The sequence below is a fragment of the Silurus meridionalis genome, chromosome 17, assembly GCF_014805685.1.
Source record: "Silurus meridionalis isolate SWU-2019-XX chromosome 17, ASM1480568v1, whole genome shotgun sequence".
NCBI classification, from domain to species: Eukaryota; Metazoa; Chordata; class Actinopteri; order Siluriformes; family Siluridae; genus Silurus; species Silurus meridionalis.
Window position 1 is genome coordinate 18062687 of NC_060900.1, and position 20263 is coordinate 18082949.

The 20263-nt window shown below is 40.6% G+C and overlaps 1 protein-coding gene across 2 annotated transcripts in view; it reads left to right on the forward strand.

Moving 5' to 3' along the window:
• The window catches only part of faf1 (Fas (TNFRSF6) associated factor 1), a 68237-nt gene extending 49259 nt beyond the window's left edge, over positions 1–18978 (forward strand). For both annotated transcript variants that reach the window (XM_046871187.1, XM_046871188.1), the window contains exons 13-19: positions 1223–1377; positions 3988–4124; positions 4738–4826; positions 7919–7999; positions 8085–8162; positions 11841–12056; positions 18542–18978. In XM_046871187.1, coding sequence (XP_046727143.1) covers positions 1223–1377; positions 3988–4124; positions 4738–4826; positions 7919–7999; positions 8085–8162; positions 11841–12056; positions 18542–18625 — 840 coding nt within the window. In that variant the 3' untranslated portion in view covers positions 18626–18978. The remainder of the gene's footprint in view (positions 1–1222; positions 1378–3987; positions 4125–4737; positions 4827–7918; positions 8000–8084; positions 8163–11840; positions 12057–18541) is intronic.
• The last annotated feature ends 1285 nt before the right edge of the window (positions 18979–20263 follow it).

Genomic DNA, 20263 nt, shown 5'->3' on the forward strand with positions numbered 1-20263 from the left:
AGGAGGGGCCGGTCCTAATAATGGGGTGTGAAATGTGGGGAGCTAGCTAAAGACTGTTATTAAGGAGAATACCTTTTCTCACTCCGCTCAGGAAATCTTAGAAGCCTCAATAGGTCAAAACATCTTCACAGCTCGAGGCGAACAAATTCTCTCACACTCTGAACCTACTTCTTTTTGGTTTGGAGGAAAACGTTGGAGGCAGCAAGTAGGAAAGAAGTGGCTGTGTGTGTGTGTGTGTGTGTGTGTGTGTGTGTGTGTGTGTGTGTGTGTGTGTGTGTGCGATTTCTTTTTTTTTTTTGTGTGTGTGTGTGTGTGTGTGTGTGTGTGTGTGTGTGTGTGTAAAAACTTTCTCTCTGTCCAGACTGCATTTGCTTGTCTGCCCAGCATGAGTGTTTAATCTTTTCAGGGTGATGAATTGAAGAAGTGAAAGAGGCCCGAGTTCTCTCCCACTAGGAGCCATGCTGCTTATTCTGAAGCACTAATCGCTGTGCAAACACAGCAGCACTCTCTAGCCCTCTCTCCATATATACCACTGTATACCCCAACTTTCTCCTCTCCTTTCACACTCCCTCGTGTCTCGGCTAGACCTGCTTTCCACACCGTGCTACTCGGAAATCCCTCAGCGGTGACTGAGAGAAAACGTCAGGGGGTCAGCGAGAGAAAACCATCCAGTGTTTTGTAATTTGGCGGTTTTTATTCCCCTGCATCGTCCCGGGAAACCTTTCATGTTTGAGACGGTGTTTGTTTTTTAATTAGTTGTTCAGTCTGTCGCATGATGGTGTAAACATGTGCGGATTCCAGTGTCCGTCAATATTATGTGCAGCACTCTCAGCTAACCTGCGCCGCAGAGGAAGGGCACTGGCATTTGATGCAAAACAAATAAAGTGATTTGTTCGCTTTTTGTTTTGTCGCCGGCACCTTTGAAGAAAGTTTTATTTACCTCGTGTTGATTTGATTTGGTTTGGGTATTAGCTTGACTCTTTGCTTGGCCTCAGTGGGTGCTGGGGGTTATCTGTCTGCATACGGATGCTAGTGCAGCATGTTCACAACGATGCTGTTTAAAACCCTTCCAACAATAAGAGGAACGCTGAGCCGGGCTTAGCGAAAGCAATGTCTTCATACGCCCGTTGAGACTCTCTACAGGGTCTTAGTGAAATGAAAGTCCTTCACCTTGACTGTTATAAATGAGAGATTTTTATTGTTCTGTTTTTCTGTTCCTCAGAGAAAGCTGTTGGCCATCTACCTCCACAATGATGAAAGTGTTCTCAGCAATGTCTTCTGCTCCCAAATGATGTGTGCAGAGTCCATAGTGTCATATCTGAGCCAGAATTTCATCACATGGGCCTGGGATGTCACTAAAGAAGCTAACAAAGCCAGGTAACACATGCACCCTCATTCTTCCTCAGAGGTGATGACCCGTTCCAAAATACAGATCGGAAGCATTTTCCCACCTAAAACGGATGATCTCTTAACGAGAGATGTTACCCTCCCATCATCCTCTCGCGCCTCTCGCTTCTTATTCGGCTCTTTGACAAAAGCAGTTGTGTTTACTCTTCGAGGCCCTGACAGGGCAATCTGCACTAATCTGCCGCAGTAAAGGGTCACTTATACTCCAAGGTTTTATTCAGTGCACCGCTGTGAAACTCTTCATTGTGGCAAAAGTGGAGGAGGGTGACACTTTTGGGTACCACGAATTATTATTGTTTTTTCACCACCAAACATTTGAAATTGTAATTATAGTATGGTTGTTGATTAAGTGTATTTTTTTTATGGTATACTCCATTTTGTAACAGCGTATAATCACTACGAATGTTATGCGAATTTGTGTACATTTTTTAAACTGAGAAGTGTCAGGATTATACAGTTTACAGTAGAAAAAATACGTAGAGAGCAAATACGTACTTGTATATCTACATACACTATATGCACTTGCACATTCTTCCAACTTGTCACCCCTGGTTATAGTTCTGATGATGAAGCATTTTCTTCTTTTTAAATATCTCTCTTTACATAAAAATTAATTGTAGCTAATTGGAAAAGCAGAGGCGATCTGTTTAATTCTCTGTGAGTCTAATGAGTTGGCACCTACAAAATTTTTTATATCTTTTGTCTTAAACTGTGACCTCTTGAAATTGTAGGTTCAGTGCCTAAATGCTTGCTACTGGCAGTTCTACTTTTTAACTGGGATTTGCATTTTAATTTTGGAATTTTACCCTCCTATGACGAAGGAAAAGGAAGGTGAGAGAGGTAAAGGGAGGGAGGGCCTGGTCAGGCAGCAGATGGAGTCTTGATTGGCCCCAGCAGGCTTTGCTGCGGGGCAGGCCCAAGCTTTTTCTTTCCACTAGGCTTCACCCCAAAGGCCTCCTCCTGGAGCAGGTTGTCTCCGAAAGGCAGCGAGTGACCCTTCTCCTGCAGGAGCTCCTTTAGCAGGGCCCCTACCTTCATTCCTCCCGTTCTCCCCTAGTGCTTTTTGCCCCAGCTGAGCCTTTCTACCTCAGATTAAAGGCGGACAACATCTGGGCCTATTCATGAAGGGAACGGTGACACACACTCACACACGACTGTGTGTTTTTGTGTGCACACACACACACAAAGTCATGTCTTAAGACACACACTTGCACATTCTCACGCTCCTGAGTTGAGTCTAACTGAGCGATGATTGGCAGCGTTCTGAGTTGCTGGCGATTGTGTTTGTGTGTGTGTGTGTGTGTGTGTGTGTGTGTGTGTGTGTGTGTGTGTGTGTGTGTGTGTGCACAAGAAATAGTCTGAGGCTCAGCGTTTCATCTTTGTAAGAACAGCTGCTGTGCTTCTTTACCTGTCTCTTCTAACACAGATTAATTATGCATAAATCTGCTGAGTATATGCCTGTGTAATTAACACTCCTGAGACAAAATGCTTGTTATAATATATTGCTAAGTTGTTTTTATATTTGTATCATGTATATATTTTTGAACAGTTGATTTAATCCATTAGTAGTATAGGTTTTTTTGTAGTGTAATTGGCCCTACTCTGTCATGCAACAGTACAGAAAAGTGTTCATGGCACAGTTGTCAGACAAATATGTACCTGGGAAATGAGAATATGAGAAAGAGGGGGAAGATGTCATTTCCATCACTAAGTCATGCGTGATGAGACATTTAAAACGCACAAGTTCTCACATATTTCTTCCGCTGTCATGAAAATGAAATGTCTACAGTGGCTGGCATGCATGAAGATATTGCAAGTGTATTTGTTTGATGGCTTGTTTTTTTTTTTCAGGTATGTGAAAACCATTCTGAGACAAACTGTGTCTAATATATACAATGTATACAGGAAGACACTAGCTCACAGGAATGATCTCAAAGAAAATTGTGTAACAGATGCTTTTTAACAATTGCTTTACACTACTATTGACACTTTATCTGGCTTTTTTCTTGCATTTTCGAAATACCCATTCAGTGCAATGCTGAATAATTTCGTCCGATGTTCCATTCATTCCCATAATAAAGTACTCTTTGCTTGTTCTGTCTTTTTCCATGACCCCTTGCACTTCTCTGTTCCATCAGTCTATTTTATCAGCTTGTTATTAAGGCTGCACTTAATAAAGGAAGAAGAGAGAATCTAATCTATATTTGCATTCAGTCTATAGCAATTCATTAATATTATGACATTTACTGTGAGCTCTGCGAGCCTGCACGCTACCCTTTTCCTTCAGTGAAATGTTAATTTAAAGTTCTGTCTTTGTAATGGAATAAGAAATCCTCCTTGGCCTATCAAATTCAACAAGGCAGGAGCGGAATACTAATTTGGCTCGGTGGTATATTTAGAGCGAGAGAGATGTCACTCAAGAGACAAGCCAGAATTGTTTTATTTAATACAATGAGCTCTCTTCTCGAGATATGTGGTTTTTCTGCGATGCTATTTCTTTACAGCTGCTTGTCTTTATTCCAAACCAAGATTGACTCTGAAGTATGCGCATCTCTGTTCTTATCTCACGTTCCCTTCCAGACTACTCACTATGTGCACGCGGCATTTTGGAAGCGTTGTTGCACAGACCATTAGGACATACAAAATCGACCAGTTCCCCCTGCTACTGATAGTCATGGGCAAAAGGACATCAAATGAAGTTTTAAACGTTATTCAAGGTAACTGCGCACTGTGGGTAATGCAAAAAGGTTTCTCATGCAAGCAAGTCAAATCACTTTTCCATATTTTTCCATATGATTTAAAACAGGGTTGCTAAGTAGTGTTTTATTGCTTTTCTATGAAAGCAATATAATACCATGATATTTTTATATTACCAAATAAAAATTTGGATTAGAAGCTGGCGATATGATAGAAGATATCCTGATACTTGATTCTTTCAGCAAGACAGTAGTACTAGAATAAATAAATAAATTAATTAAATTGATTATACATTTTATTTAGTGTCTGAAAAAATACATGCATATATTTGTACATTATGTTCCTTGCTAGAACTTTTGAGTTATGATCAGGTTTAGAATCAAGTGTTAGAATTTTGCGTTAATAGTACAGCATAGGAATCTTCAGTAGAATTCTTTTTGAGTTAGTTCTGTTCAGTGAACTGTGTTACGTCTCATTATGTAGACTTTTAATTCCATTTAAAAGTTGAAGTAGACTTAGACGTGATAGGAAACGGTTGAAAAAATGTGCTGTAGCTATCCTGTGATAAAGCACTATTTAGTCATTTCAGTAAGGGTGGTGCTACGTGTTTTTGCCCACTCTCTTTTTTTATAGGGAACACTACAGTGGACGACCTGATGATGAGACTGATGGGCGCAATGGAGATCTTCACAGCCCAGCAGCAGGAGGATATTCGAGATGAGGTGAGAGAGAGACACAGCAGCTATCATACCCTTTCAGAAGTATCCGACTAATGATTGAATACGAGTGTTCCTAATGATCTAAATATACTGTATAAATTAAGTTAATGTAACTGAGGGACAAAAGGCAGATAGTTGTATTTGTTCTGCGCTTGCATTCAAGTGTATAGTAGAAAACAGCTTTATAGGCAAGTCGGAACAAAGAGCAACCTTTTTGAAGAATTTGAATTGTCCCAGTCATACAGAGGGAAAGTATAAAAGCCCTGAATATTTGTTTATGTGTGTTTTTCATCTGAGTATTAGGAAGCACAATGCATTAGCTACTTTGGTATCATGTGGAGGTCTGTAGTGATAACAAAGTGAACAGGATGTCATTTCTATATGCATTTGCAGCATATGGTCAACGCTTGTTTTAAATCAATAGGCACTGTGCAAACAAACTTGCACAAAAAGATAAGAAGGGCATATGTGGGATGTCCATTTAAAAAATTGTGTTAAGGGCTTTTAAAGAACCGCTTTTCCCTTTTGTGTCTGTTGCAGAGGAGTACTACAAAAAGAAACTGACCCTTCTCTCTGCATGTCATGCTAAATACTAGAATTGAACTTTCAAAACCACAATTTGTTGTCGTTGGAGATGCATCTTTGACAGTATCGCTAAGAAAATAAGTCACCACTAACCATATTATCCAGCAGTTGGAACCAGGGAGCGTGGGTTGAAAACTTCTTGTTCATTTAAATGCTTCCACCCACAAGCGCACAGGTGTTTTCATTCAGTCTACATACCATGTGGCTGACTGGAGCTGTCTGTGGTTTACAGAGAAATATTCACATAACAAGCGTGGGTTCGTCATGCCCTCTGGCTGTTTGGCTGACTTGATTTGTGATGACATCTTTCTGTCTTAAACACCTCAACAGTGAATGAGTTCTCAGACAGTCAATACATATATAGAGTAGCAGAAGCCGTGTTTGCTTTGTGGATAATTATGTACAACTGAAAATTTTATGGTACAAGAACATATTACAAAAAAATTACAAAATGATTGATTACAGCTGACTTTAAACTGAGAACATTTTCATAAAATTTGTTGTATTAATACCTTGTCATTATAATATGAAATAGAAAGTGGCCGAAGGCAACTAAATGTCTAATCATACACTGGGATTGACTATGTAATTATGATTTAATATAATTATTTATATATATATATATATATATATATATATATATATATATATATATATATATATATATATATATATATATATATATAAATTTAATGTCAGCACAACTCAGCTATTTGTTTGTGTTATTCATTAACATTAAAGCCATTAGCACCAACGCTATTGAAAGCTCCCATTGGCTACCCTGCTGTCAGGCTAACTTTCCTCAGAGTGCAGTTTGATTTTGACACACATTGATACATGGATGGTTTGTGATGGAAACACCCAGCTCCACTTGCCCAGGCTCTGCATATTCTCTCTGGGTGTAATTAATGGCTTCAGTTGGCTGGGAAGGGAATGTGAAGTGATAGAGATGATGCCGGAGTGTTATCTAGGTAATGGAGCAGATGTAATTACCGCAAGAGTCCTTCAGCACATGATATAGCTGCCACATTCAGTCCAGCATCAGCTGGCAGTTAAACTGTAAAAGTGCACTGGGTGTGAACCGATAGTTTTGCTTAGGGCTTAGAGCTCTTTGTGTTAGTAGAGTTGTGGTGCAGCTTTTACCAGTATGTGCAATAAACGTTGTCAAAAATGGATAAACACATATTTGGAAATGGGAAATATATTTACTGAGACAAGCTATTTTTATGCGTGTTTGAGTAACAGGTGCTCAGCTGTAGAGTTCTAGTCAGTAGCGACATAAGTAGTCTTTTGCAAATTTGTCCAGCTAACATAACCAGACCGCATCCTGCCAAAATCACAGCTTTCTTAAAATGTCTGTGTGAATATGACCGAGCCATGCCATGTCTATACTCTTGTTTTAAAGAGATATCCTTCAGCATTAAACTAAGATTTTTTCACTAAAAGGTTCCCAACCTAAAGTGAAACCTTAACATCAAGCAATATTGAAACATGACAGTAATCATGACAGTCAAGACAAAGTTCACCAACTGTGTTCTAGCTGTGTGAGTGAAAGTTGAAGGATGACAACTTGGTAATTAAGAGACAGAGGCGTGAACAGGTAGCTTGTCTGACGTGTTCATGGTAAGACCTGGAGCAGAATGACTTAAACGCACAAATTAGACAGTACTTCACAATAAAATTGTTATTACACCGACTACAATAGCTTATTGTGAAATACAATGGCACATACCCATGTCACTTGTCAGTGTAGCATTTGATTTGGGAATTTTCCACTAGCTTTTCATCATAGGTTTGTCATGTAATTAAAAGGTGATGATTCTTACTTGTTTCTGTTGAATTGCTGATTATTTCATTTTTCTGGCTTTAAAAATTCTCCATAAGCATGTCATATCTAGTTCATGACATGATTCCCTGCCCTTCCAAATTAGCTCACATTTGCCATGGTCGCCTGGCTCAAAAAAAATTCAGGATGTATTGGCCTTTGATCACCCAGCATGCTCCCACCCTCCTCCTCAATTCTCTATAGCCACACTCTTTCACATATCACCACAAGGTCGGGCCTGAAGAACCAATCTGCCAGCTTTTCATGAGTTTAGAAACAATGGCAGGGGCTTGACCGCACGAAGGCAACAGTAGAGTTTCCACTTCTTTACAACTCAGCAGACTAACGCACAGCTGGGTGGCCCCTTACAAACAGGAATCTTTCCAATAGACACACGCACACAATAGAATAAAAGGGCCCTCTAGTGTATGTTGTGGAACCCATATGATACTCTTTCAGTCTTCCTCAGTTTTTCAGTTTGTCACTCAGATGTTGCTCTATTGTGAGCAATAAAACCACACAATGCTGCTTCCTACATCAAAGGATCCCATTAAAGCCTGTCTTGTACTTCGATTATAATTTATGGCTTGGATGTGTTCCACTATCAGGAATGGTTTAGTTTATGATGTGTTGACATAAACAATTACGAATTTGTTGAAATAACAGGCCTATTTTCTTCTCATAGGATGAGCGCGAAGCAAGAGAACTGGTGAAGCGAGAGCAGGACGAAGCATATCGCTTGTCATTAGAGGCTGATCGTAAAAAGGTTTGTGAACGCTGTTGTGAAGCTTATTTCATCTCAACGTGGTTATATAATGGTATATGAATCAGTCAATTCTACCTTTTTACAGAGAGAAGCACAAGAGCGAGAAGAGGCAGAACAAGTACGTCAAGAACAAATCAGGAAAGAGCAGGAGGAAGAACGGGAGGTGAGGACCAACTTAATGCTTTCACAGTTACCTCCCTTAGATAAAGCTTATGTCCAGATCATATTACTATGAAGCAAAGTGACATGCACTTCTTATTAAGCATGGATTTACCCAAGAATGAAACTTTAAATGTTCAGGGTTTTCTGCTGCAGAGGTTTTTTTTGGAGCTGTTGGGAAGGAATTTGCTTCTGTTAGCAGAGTTAATTGTGCGTAGTCCTGAGTTCACCACTTAGGTGAACTTTAGCCTTGTAAATCAATGAACCTCAGAAGGCTCAAGCTGATAGAATACAAAAAGGTGGCTAATTAAAAAGCCTGCTTTTTGCTGGAGGAATTGAGGAATGCAGTTATTTAAAAAAAAAAAAACAAAGAACTGTATGAAGATTGAGGTATTCATTTTTGACCGCTAATGTCACACCCTACTCCACTGGGTCCAGCATGATGTCAGTCCAGATGCACATGTCTAGCACTACAGAAGAAATAGCAGGACACACTGCTGAGTTAATTTTGGCTTGTTCATCGTTAAAGGTAAAGCACTGTATAAATGATCTGAGTCAGATTTCTTTATATTTTCTTGTCATTATTTAAATGTATTGAAATAGGGAGATAATTGTTTAAATGGAAACACAATTGTCACGCTTGTAACGATAACCAGCTGCCAGAACAACTTGAGTGCACCCTGGCATAGATCCTCTGGAACCATCCTAGAGAAATAAGCATTGATTTTTAGAATTTATTCCCTCAACTAGTGTTTTAGTGATGGTGGTGAGAGTGATGTCACTTATCCTGCCTTAAAATCAACCCCATATGTGTACAGTTGGGTTGAGATCTGGTAAAGGTCAATTTCTTCCCCATTCAATCATTTGGTGATCCCTTAATGTCCTGTGGATTGTGGCTTTGTCATCTTAGAAGACCAAACTTTCTATTAGGAAACAAATAACTCTCATAGTATAGTTTTATTAGATTTACACTGGCACTTATCTCTCAAGGACTTATCTCCCATCATATTTGCAGGTCTCTACAGGAAGTGACACATTTTGAGATTTTGAGTCACTGAATTACATCAGAGACCCAACGCTTTCAGAATCTTTTTTGAAGCGGGTCTGTTTCAAATTCAGCATTGATTTTAAGCTTTTCTAAGCGATGTGAACCCATGCACGCTGCACACTGGAAGGCAGTAGGTACTGTGGGTCAGGCTAACAAAATGCCATCTACACAGTCAGAGCAATACATGAAATGAGATCATTATGATCCTTTTAATAGAATTCCAGTGTGTGAAATGCATACGGTGCTATTTTCTTAAGGAGATTGTGTATGATAGGTGTATGCCAACACAGTGACACTTTTGAATAATTGAAATGTTTGGCAAATGAGATATTAAATATTTCTGCACAGTCTTGATATACTATGACATCAAAATCTCTCTATAGGTTTAAATGTATATGATACTCAGTTTGTTTACATTCCTTTTATTTTATTTTTTTAAACAAAGACTGTAGCACTAAAAAGTACATATTAAAGCCGGGACTGAAAAGGATTTTCAGGCAATCGCTTGTGGCCGGAAAAGCGGCTCATATAGACCAAGAAAGCCACCATTCTACTGTTTGTGGCACACACAAATGTTATTGTTCCTTTAGTGAATTGAAATGCACAACACACAGGTTCATATTAAATCCCTGCTGCACAATGGCAGCACAACACTACACTCACACACACACAAAGCAGACTTGAGTTTAAAGGGAAAGCTGATAACCCAGACTTCCTGGCCCTCCCCACGGCCTGCTTATTGTCTGTTTACTCAGTAATATAAAGCGTGTTGTCCGCCGATGTGAACCTGCTATATGAGATGATTTGTCACATTAGTTAAACAGGCTTTCACAAAGACTTATAATTAGCTTAGTCCAGTTCAGTCTCTCTTTTTCTTTTACATTCAGTGCTCCCTCTATTGCCATGGTGTATTCAACCCCGTGTAAGCAACAGTGTATTTTCAGATATATGATACCTCACAATGGCTTGCATTAGCTTGATTTAGACCCGTCGTTTTTAATGTAGAAAGCATGTAGACAAAGATGGTTCGGGAGTAATTGTGGCAGGTCATTTTGTGTTTGTCTGCATATGTGTGCATGCGCTCTAATGAGAAAGAGGCTTTTTAAGGCTGCTCACCTGCTGTCTGTAATGAACCCTAAGGGACTCACTACAGTGCTCACCACAGAGGAAACACACACGTGCACACGCACAGATAAAAATCACCTGCACGCAGCACCTGCAGCAGTTATTTATTCTTTGCCGGTTTTGTGAAATATTGCATTGTCACGCACGTACGACATCAATTTCACGCCTTTTTAAATGTGAATCCCGAGACTGCGAAATGGTTGAAATCTCATGAATTCGTTTTCTGTTCTTCACCGTCCCGGGCCTCGTTCACGTGGCATAATAATCCTGGCGGTGAACTCAGACATGCTCCAAGGCTCCATTTTACCTGCATCACTCCGAATGGAATTAAGCCAGCCATGCTAGATTCTGTTTCTCTGAATCGTTAGCTTTGGTGCCAGGGATAAAGATGGAAGATATTAAAGGGAGTCTGCATAGCGTGTAGTGGGCAGCAGCTGCTTATAGGCACTGTTTTTTGTTGGGTTTTTGGTGTGTGTGCATTCTGGCTATCCTAATGCTTCATTTTTCTAACATTGTGCATGAATAAACAAAAGCAGCATGATGCTCTCCACCTGGAGTCTCTCCAAACTTGCCGGCACACACTGACACACACACACGCGCACACACATGCACTCCCACACGGCAGCCCCCTCGCTACATATGTGCAGTGACAATGGATTCAGGCAAACAGTGTGGGGCAAGAGAGAGGAGATATGCTGTCTCTGATTCGGACTCTTTTGTGTCCGATGCGGATGAAAGAAGGAAAAAGAAGAGGGGAGTGGTGATGTCGTTATTCTGCCCTATGTCAGGTGCTACACAAACACACAGATACGCTCTGTTTGTTTTGTGCATTGAAAGAGATGCTCCGAAGCACTCTTTGTGTGCAGGCTTTGGTGGACACCCCACACACACACACACACACACACACACACACACACACTCTCTCACACAGAGGGTTAGGTCCAGGGAGGGATGCTGCCCATCCCCTAAAGAGCCCTTACCACGCGGGCCACTACCTGAGGGAGCAGGGACGGCACGCGCACAACACAAAGCCTGCAGCTGCTAATGAGCTACTGTTGTACACTTTGATGAAATATAATTGCATTACGGTGGGTAAATAAAGGCGGCGCATGTTGTCACAGCATATGCTACCCAGTGTCACAACAGGAACAACAAGCTGGAGGTGAAAATCCCCAAGGAGCAGAAGGTCCCGCTCTAATCCACAGGAGACCCAGTTATACTCCTCCTCTATTCTTTCTATCTCTATCCACATCACTTTTCTGCTCCTCTCTATTTGTCTCTGTTTAGTGTTTTCATTTTACAAATCTGCTTTCTAACTCCTCTTTCAGTATATTGCACACTATCCAGCTGAAGTGTGTGCTATAAATAACCACGTTAAATAGTATCAATGTATTTCATACATCAGACTCACCTTTGACAGTATTATTAACATGGCTTTTATTTTCTAATGATGCTGCAATATTTGATTATATAATAACTGAGATTTGCTGTCTTAATACCTATCTTCAGGCCATTCGTCTTTCACTGGAGCAGACCTTGCCACCCGAGCCCAAGGAGGAAACGGGAGAACCAATCAGTAAACTGCGAGTCCGGACACCCAGCGGAGAGTTCCTGGAGAGGCGTTTCCTGGGCAGTTGCAAGCTCCAGGTCCTTTTCGACTTTGTGGCTTCCAAAGGCTACCCTTCAGACGAGTTTAAACTGCTTACCACTTTCCCTCGTAGAAACGTGAGTCCACATACACCCACCTACCCACACACACACCCCATTGCTCTCCACACGAGTCCTCCTTCACCCTTAACAAATTTTATATCCTCGATGGTGATATAAGAAGGTCTATTTTTAATGCAAAATCACTTTTAATTCTTGTCCACCTGTGGGGCAGTAATTAAAGTGCAGACACTAGATTTTGTGTGTGTGTGTTGGGGGGGTCATTGTGTGTGAGTGTTACAGCTCAGCAGGAAAAATAGAGTGTATAATTGGCTAGTTAATTCCACCATGTGGCTAGAGTTTGTTGCGCGACTTTAATCCCTTAGTGTTTGTGCGCACGCTTGGGCATGTGTTTCTCTACTGTAGGACTCTACAAATACTCACACACCTGCACGTTAATTAAAATCCGCACGTCACTAATGAGTAATTTTCATGTTTTTTGGGTTTTTGTATTTTAAACATCTATCCACAAGAGCACGCATAATTTTTGAGAATATTAATTAGGGTCTTTGATGCAGAAAGGCACACTGGCTACTTAGGATACAGTCAGCACATTTCTCCTATGCGATTGTGTTTTTCTGCCACACCGATGTTAGAGAGCTGGGTGTGCTTGCTCTGTGGCAGGTAGATAACAAGCACTGCCCTTAACGACCTGACTAATTAACAGCATGGAAACAGAAATGGGCTTTCCATTAATCAGGAGAAGTGTGCAGGCCTGCCCAGACAGCATGCCATCTGAGCCCATGGGGACCTGGAGGACGGTCCCCACAAAAAAAAAAAAAAAAATGCATACATGGAAAGAAAAAAAGGCGGCACAAGTAAACACACTCATTAGGCACTTGAGTAATCATATAGCAAAATATGACCACAGTTGATATTTACAGTCATATACACATATAATGTGCAAGTATATTAAAGCGTAACCACCGTTTCACGTGAGCTTTCAGCTGAGGAACCAGAGGAGAGCTGTGTGTCGTGAAAAGTGTATCCAGCGTTGGAGTGAGTTTACAGAGTTGAGCGCAGAAAGATTGGCAGTGTTTTTCACTGTGAACACAGTGCCCAAGTTTAATCCTCCTCCTCTCTCTCCCTCTCTCTAGTCCTCTTTGCTGTAATTAAAATCATCTCTTCCACAGACTCCCCATCCTTCCCTCAGGATTAGAGCTTGCAGCACTATTGCATTTGTAATTCAGCACAAATGTTTAAACTTCATCTCGCCCTCTTTCTCTTTCTCGGCTCCACACCCAGAAAACCAAGCTAATTGCCAGCAATAAGTGGGTGAACAAACAGAGCTAGGGTCTGTGAGGTGGGGGAAGAACCTGGTAGCCGAACGCTGTCGTTTCTCTATCCGTCCTTGCGGCATTGGCGCTCGTCCTTTGTCAGGTCCTGTTTGTTCTCTCCTTCTCTTTGAGCACCTGCCTTCATTGGGGGAGAGCTAGAGGAGGGATTAGCACTAGCTTCTCCGTTCTCCATCTATTCATATGCTCTTTAATGCAATGCCAGAGTTCTGTAGGCCGTCACATCATATCCATGCTAGCCTCAAGACCATGGCACAGCAATCTAGGCTGATGTTGGGAATCAATATATGTTCTCTTTTTTCATCACATCCATGATGACTTCTGTAGTGGCTTTTGAAATCTTTTCATCCGACCCTTTTTGCCTTTCAGCTACGGTCACTGTTTGAAAGTGAAGCCATCCCAGCACAATTCAATGTGTGTTTTAAGGTTGGCGTCTCCGATGTTGGCGTTCTGTTCTGTTTGTGTGTTTAGATTGGCCCTTCGCCTGTGATGTGTATAGCCCCTCTCGCAGCCGTGCTAAAGGCAAGCCAGGAGGCAGGGCTGTGCACTCTGCCAGGGAACAAGTTCTCTTGCCTGTGACCCCCGCTTTAGCCGTGCACCAACTTCAGCTAACGCTAACACCCTTGCTACCCTCCTGCAGCCTGATAATGATCCCCCACTGCTTTCCTAATTGGCCAAATAAACACTTCACAACACGGTGCTAAGTCAAACCTGGCTATTGGATTTTAATTAATGGTGAAGGGCCCTAAATGGCTTCATTACAAACGCGTTGTTTCAGCTGCACGTTTTTTTTTTTTTTTTTTTGCCCAGTTTCGAAGCCAGGTTTATTGCTTGTGCACTGTTTATTTTCCCCCTGACTCCTTGCAGTGTATGAGCCAATTCTTTTGATTCAGACTAATGAACTGCAATATTTATCTGACTGCCTTTTGAAGTTTTGACGCCGAGCTAAACAAAGACAGAATTACATGACTGAGAGCTCAGCTGCTTTCATTGTTAATTTAGTTTAAAATGTTATGTGCACTTCAACTGTGCCATTTGAATTTAGTTTGTCTTTCGCTCAGTCTGCCTTGTGTAGGTTTGCTCTGTAGACTCGTCTTCATAACATCCACCTGCTTTATTGTGAACGAGCCGCATTGTGATTTTAATGAGTTTGTTCCATGTTAATCCTTAAACATTCTTTTACTGAAATTAATTTAGCCACTTTGCCAGCTGCAGATAATGGCAGTAAATCCAGTTTCTGCCGCACATAAGCTACGTCACTGGCGTGTAAGTGTATTGTTTGCCTTTCTCTGTAAAACAAATATTCACACTCATTTATTCTATGATATTTTTTAACACCAGTGTTTAGATTCTAGATACAGCCTTCATTAAACCTCTTTTTCACAGTCTACATGGTGAAATTAGCAGCACTGAATTAGCTCCAGCAGAGCTGAACCTAATTAAACTTTGTCGATGTAAATTGAACTCAGTAGGAGTCGGTATATGTGCACTTTTTCTCTAATCTTGACATACCTGCCCAAATATGTCAAATACTCTTCTTCTATTTTTATTTTTATTTTACTTTTAAATTGTACCTTGCCGTTTCTCTCAGCCTTCTGGGTCACCAGGGTGGCTGTCTGTCATGTTTTTGTTGGCCTGTGTGGGGCCGTTCAGGATGAGTTTGTTAAAGGTTTAGGGGGATTACCTGCCATCAACATCATCAGAGCCTAAAGAAAACAGCCAGCAGCCATGCAAGACTCTCCTCACTCACACAGCCACTTCTTTCCTTTTAATAACCCTTCACAGGATTACAGACAGATGAATCAGCCCATCCTGAAATGAGCTCACTTCATATGTTTGCTCTGCATGTGTGTGTGTGTCACCCTGCTATGATCATTGTTACCTAGAATAGTCTAATATAATTGGTGAAGGGCAAGCAGAAGGTTCTGGAGAAACAAACAAGTGATGAGGAGAGGAGAGAGGGAGAAGAGAAGATAAAGAGCGAGACACGTAGAGGGGAGGAAAGCAACAGCTTTGTTTGTTGACAGATGCTTCTGCTCTTATGGTCTGTTAATTGGATACCAATGTAAACAATCACCCATGGCATCTGTCTCCTGCCATAGAGTGACACCATGTTTCTCTCTTTTTTTTTTTTTCTTTCCCCCTTTCTGTTAAAGAGAACAGTCATCAAAACACAGAGCCACACCTGTGCCACCCTGTACCCTCATTTGCTTCTACCTGATGCTGGGGTGTTATAGCAGCATTTCAGGTTCATTTACATAGGCAGTATTTGTGAAGTGGTACGCAGGAGGAGGGAGAGAAAGTGTGGAGTTGTCTGTGTGGTTTTTTTTTTATTATTATTTCCGCAGTGCCATCTTGCCTGCCTATCTCTCTCTTCTCTTGGATATTCATTTCTCTCTCCCCCTTTACCAGCCTGTGGTGGTGTTGTCTCACCCTTCTCGCTGTCGAGTGCCACCTCCTCCCCGTGTTGCACTGCGCCCTCAGGTCATGCTTAGGAACAAAGGCCAGCTATCACACACTTAGATGACTTTTGGGGCAACAAAGCAAATGTGCTGTTATTGGTGTACTTTCACTTACGTCCCTTGAGAGACGCAAGCTGCTGGGGAGCCTCTCTGATCTTCCCGACATCCATCAGGGCTGTGCAGAACTGCAACTCTGTCAGAGTGCTTACAAGGCTGTTGGCTGTTGACATCTTGACATGAACATGATATATTCTATATTATGGCTGTTTAGAAAACAACAAGAGTAATAATGGGTCGTTTTGTGTAGGTGTGTGGTTTTGATGATGTTATTGTAATGGCATCATTTCAATCAGCAAACATTTTGAGCTATGAAAGGGAAACTGGGATTGGGCCAGTCAGCAAATTTTGAATTTCTATAAAACCACCTCGCCAATGTTTACCTGACATTTTACTATATAGTCAAAACTTTCCAAATTAGTATAACACGCATAAGAACCCCTTTTGCTCTTAGTGCAGCATCAATTCCTTAACACGTGGATTTCAGCAGGTGTTGAAAGCATTTCTTTGAGCTTTTGGTTCGTGTAGATGTGATTGCATTACATAATTTTTGCAGTTTTGTCAGCTGCAAATTGATCTCCCATTTTATTAGGTCTCTACGTGCTATTAAATTCAGTGACTCTGAGGACCCATACACTGATTCATTGTCTTATTCATGAAACCAGTTCGATGTGCTGGATGTGGCCATTATCAGATGGGTACTATTGAAGATATTAAGAGATGTACAACTGATATGCTGTGGTATTCAAAGGATAAAAAACGCAATGCGTGCCAGGAAAACATTCTTCACATCATTACAACACCATCACCACTGGAATGGATCCTTGCTTTTACCTTCAAATTCTGACCCTTCAAGCTGCATGTTGATCAAATCAAGATTCAATAATCCAGGGGACATTTTCCAGTCTTCGGTCAAGGTCCTTGCTCATGGACCGAGCTGTGATTGTTGGGTCCTTGAGCAAGGCCCCTAAGCCGCTCTACTCCAGATGTACAGTATCATGGCTGTGGCTGACCATGTGCTCTGACTCCACCTTTTTGACAAACTGGGATATGGAACAAAAGAATTTCACTCTGCTGTAATGTATATGGTTCTTTTTCTTCTTATTTCGATTTCACTTTTAGAATCTGTTTTATTATAGCCCCAGATATCTATTCTTAACTGATGGGAGCAGAACCCAATACGATTGTATAGACTGTTCCCCTCATGGAGTGATGATTTTTGCACCCTGAGATGTGTTGCTGCTCTTCTTGATTGTTGAAAGTTATTTGTGTTATTAAGCCTTTATGTTAACTCAAATCACCAGCCTTTATTTTTAGATTTCTCTTATCAGCAAGACACATCTACATACCAAGCTGAAGCTAATTGGATGTTTTTTGTTTTATTTCAAACATTTATTAAAGGAGTTCAGCAACTGCCCATAGACATTTGTTATCGAATCTTTTGTTCACACCTACAATAATCAGACAAAACAAATCGGATTTATTCCGATTCAAATAGAACTGGTTAAATAGGCAGATTCAGCCATGTAAATGTTTTAGCTTTTTGTTTTATGCAAAAAAATAATAAAAAAATAGAAAGCAGTGATGCTCTTTTTAAGTGTGTGAGAGTGAGGGAACAGAAGTAGCTTTTTATTTTACTTTTTTTTTTTTTTTTTAACTCCCACCTGTTTATTTGTTCCAGTTAGTAATTCCTAGCTGCCAAAATAAAAAAAGATTCTACACAATGTGCAGGATAATGTGACTGATGATCCAGCTAGAATGACAGTTCGATTTTCTTTGTCAAAAAGATTGTATTGATTGTCATGAACAAACATATCTGGCATCAATAGACAATAAAGCATTACAAATGTTTTGTATTTTTTTATTTTTATTTTTTAATTGTTAGCTGGAACACTGAAAGTAGAGTTCAATCTTTGTGCGGCTTCCCGCTTACTGCACATTTTTTGCCACTCTGAGGCCGCAGTGTTAATTGTTAGTGGGGGGTAAAACTAGGAGGTCTGGTGAGCTTGGAATGGAGGTCTTAATCAGGCTGCAGTTAATGCCCTGTGATGAGCTCTCGGTGACCGCACGGTTTGGGACACACAGGTGTGAACACAGGCTCTATGTAACAGGAGAACCTCCCGCTATTAGCTCACCACAATCAACTCACGACTCTCTCTCTCTCTCTCTCTCTCTCTCTCTCCCACCTCTGTTTTTTTCTCTTCCTCTTTTGAGAGATTCTGAGAAATTTTAATCTTAAATGTTCCTCCAGACAGTTTGGCCCTGTGATCATGCACGCCAGCATAGTGTTGCTGTCATGTAGGCTAGCCTCACCCTTAAATGTCCACCACATGGTCCCCCCTTTATCTGGCTGTGTGTTTGTTTTGGACTGGTGCATGTGTAATAACAAACAGGGTCTATCTCAGAGGGAAATGGGACACTCGGTACTCATGGTGATGTGATCAGATTACTGCAACTCTGGTTCATGGTTTCAGAAAGACAGACCCCACACAGTGAACACCATAGCCCACACACAACAGGAAATCTCTGTCACGTTCAGTTGAAATTTTAAGGGAAGTAGTCATTACTAAAGTAATAAGCTGGCAAGGACATGATTAATGAATATTCACTTTATTTGTAAATACCTGACATGTTACAATACTGTTACAAGATTGTTTTGATTGATTGATTGCACTCTCCTTCTCACCAGATAACTCAGCTAGACCCGGCATGGACGTTGTTGGAAGCCAAACTCTTCCCTCAAGAGACCCTCTTTCTGGAGGCCAAAGAGTAGGACTGGACAAATCACACAAACAATGAAGAACTTTCGCATGGTGTCCACAGAGAACAGCCACACGCAAACACACTCACAGTACATTGTACATGAATAATGAGTGTTTATGATTCACACTGAAGCTTTCACAAGCACAGAGATACTGACACTCACTCACACACTCAGAACTGTCATGTTTTTCTCCACCTTCTGAAAAGGTGAAAATAAAAAGAAACAAAAAAATTAAAAAACATACAGTCGTGGAGATTCGGACCGGCATCACAGGTGAGGAAGATCCTCTATGGCTGCTTTTTAGACCTGTTTTGTGCAAGCAAAAAAGTAAGTAAATAAATAAATAAATGAATAAATAAATACCCAAACATGGTGGTATGTGACAAGCAAACAGATATTTCATGAAGAACTCTGGACACCCCCAACCCCTCCCCTTCGTTACTCCATTAATTCCCTTGTTGTATGACCAAGTCCTTTGGAGTGCCAGCTATCTGCAGCTCCGCTTTACTGATTAGCAGATATGGCTTTGTTCCCAAATCCTTCATGGTCAAGTTTCTGCCTCCTCTTTTTAGGTTTGATGCTGTATTAGTTTTAGTTGGATACATTATAAAATGTACATATGAACATGTTTCAATTTCATGGTGCTTATTTTTTTAATGGCACTGTGGGATTTGGTAACAATAAAAGAGTCTAGAGATCGCTATTAATTCGGATTTCGGGAATGCCAAAAAAGGGTTGTTTCCTTCAATCAAGTCACAAGGTATGCACTGAGGGGGCCGTCTGAGGCTGAAGTTTTGCAAAGGAAAATGAATGTTTATTGTGCCTTAGCTTATAGTCAATTGTGTAACTTGATTCCAATCACAAGTTATGCAGTGACTTTTGGATCAAATAGTGTCACTTGGGAAATGAGCTAAGTGAAATCTTTGAAGTTCATTTGTTGTATTTCATACAAGATTCGAGAGCAGGAAATAATGCATTTCTATTTGCTATAACCTCTATCTTCACAGGTGCACATTTACTGGTTCATCAAGTCTAGGCGACAATGTTTTTTTTTTTCTTCTGAAAAACAAGTCTGTTTTTAAAGCTGGTGAGAAAGGGGGTATTGGGGTCCCGTATAAATTCGAACCTGGAATGGAAGCTTTGTTTTATTTATGACCCGTAATGATGATTTTGCTCTCATATATATATATATATATATATATATATATATATATATATATATATATATATATATATATATATATGTATATATATATATGTGCAGTACATATACATATGTATATGTACTGCAATAATGCTAGAGGGGTTTAGACAGATATGCCCATATGAAAGTCAAACAAATGGTTGGATAAAATTGATTCATTGTCTTGTTTTTCAGCTGTGTTTTTCCAGACTTCTGTCTATTATCTGCCACAAAGGCTAATTTTCCCTGTTCAGCTCTGAGATTAAAAGCTTACCGCACCATCTGCAGCGCCGTTCATCGCACAACCAAATAGAAGAAGTTTGAGTCAGAGAAATGAAGTGCGAGTCCTCAGCCAGTCTCAACGACCTTGTGTGGAGCTTAGAGAGGTTGGGGAAACATGTTTGGGCATTCTGCACATTAGCTTGTGTGTGGTGATGCTTCGATTTAGCATGCAGCACACATTA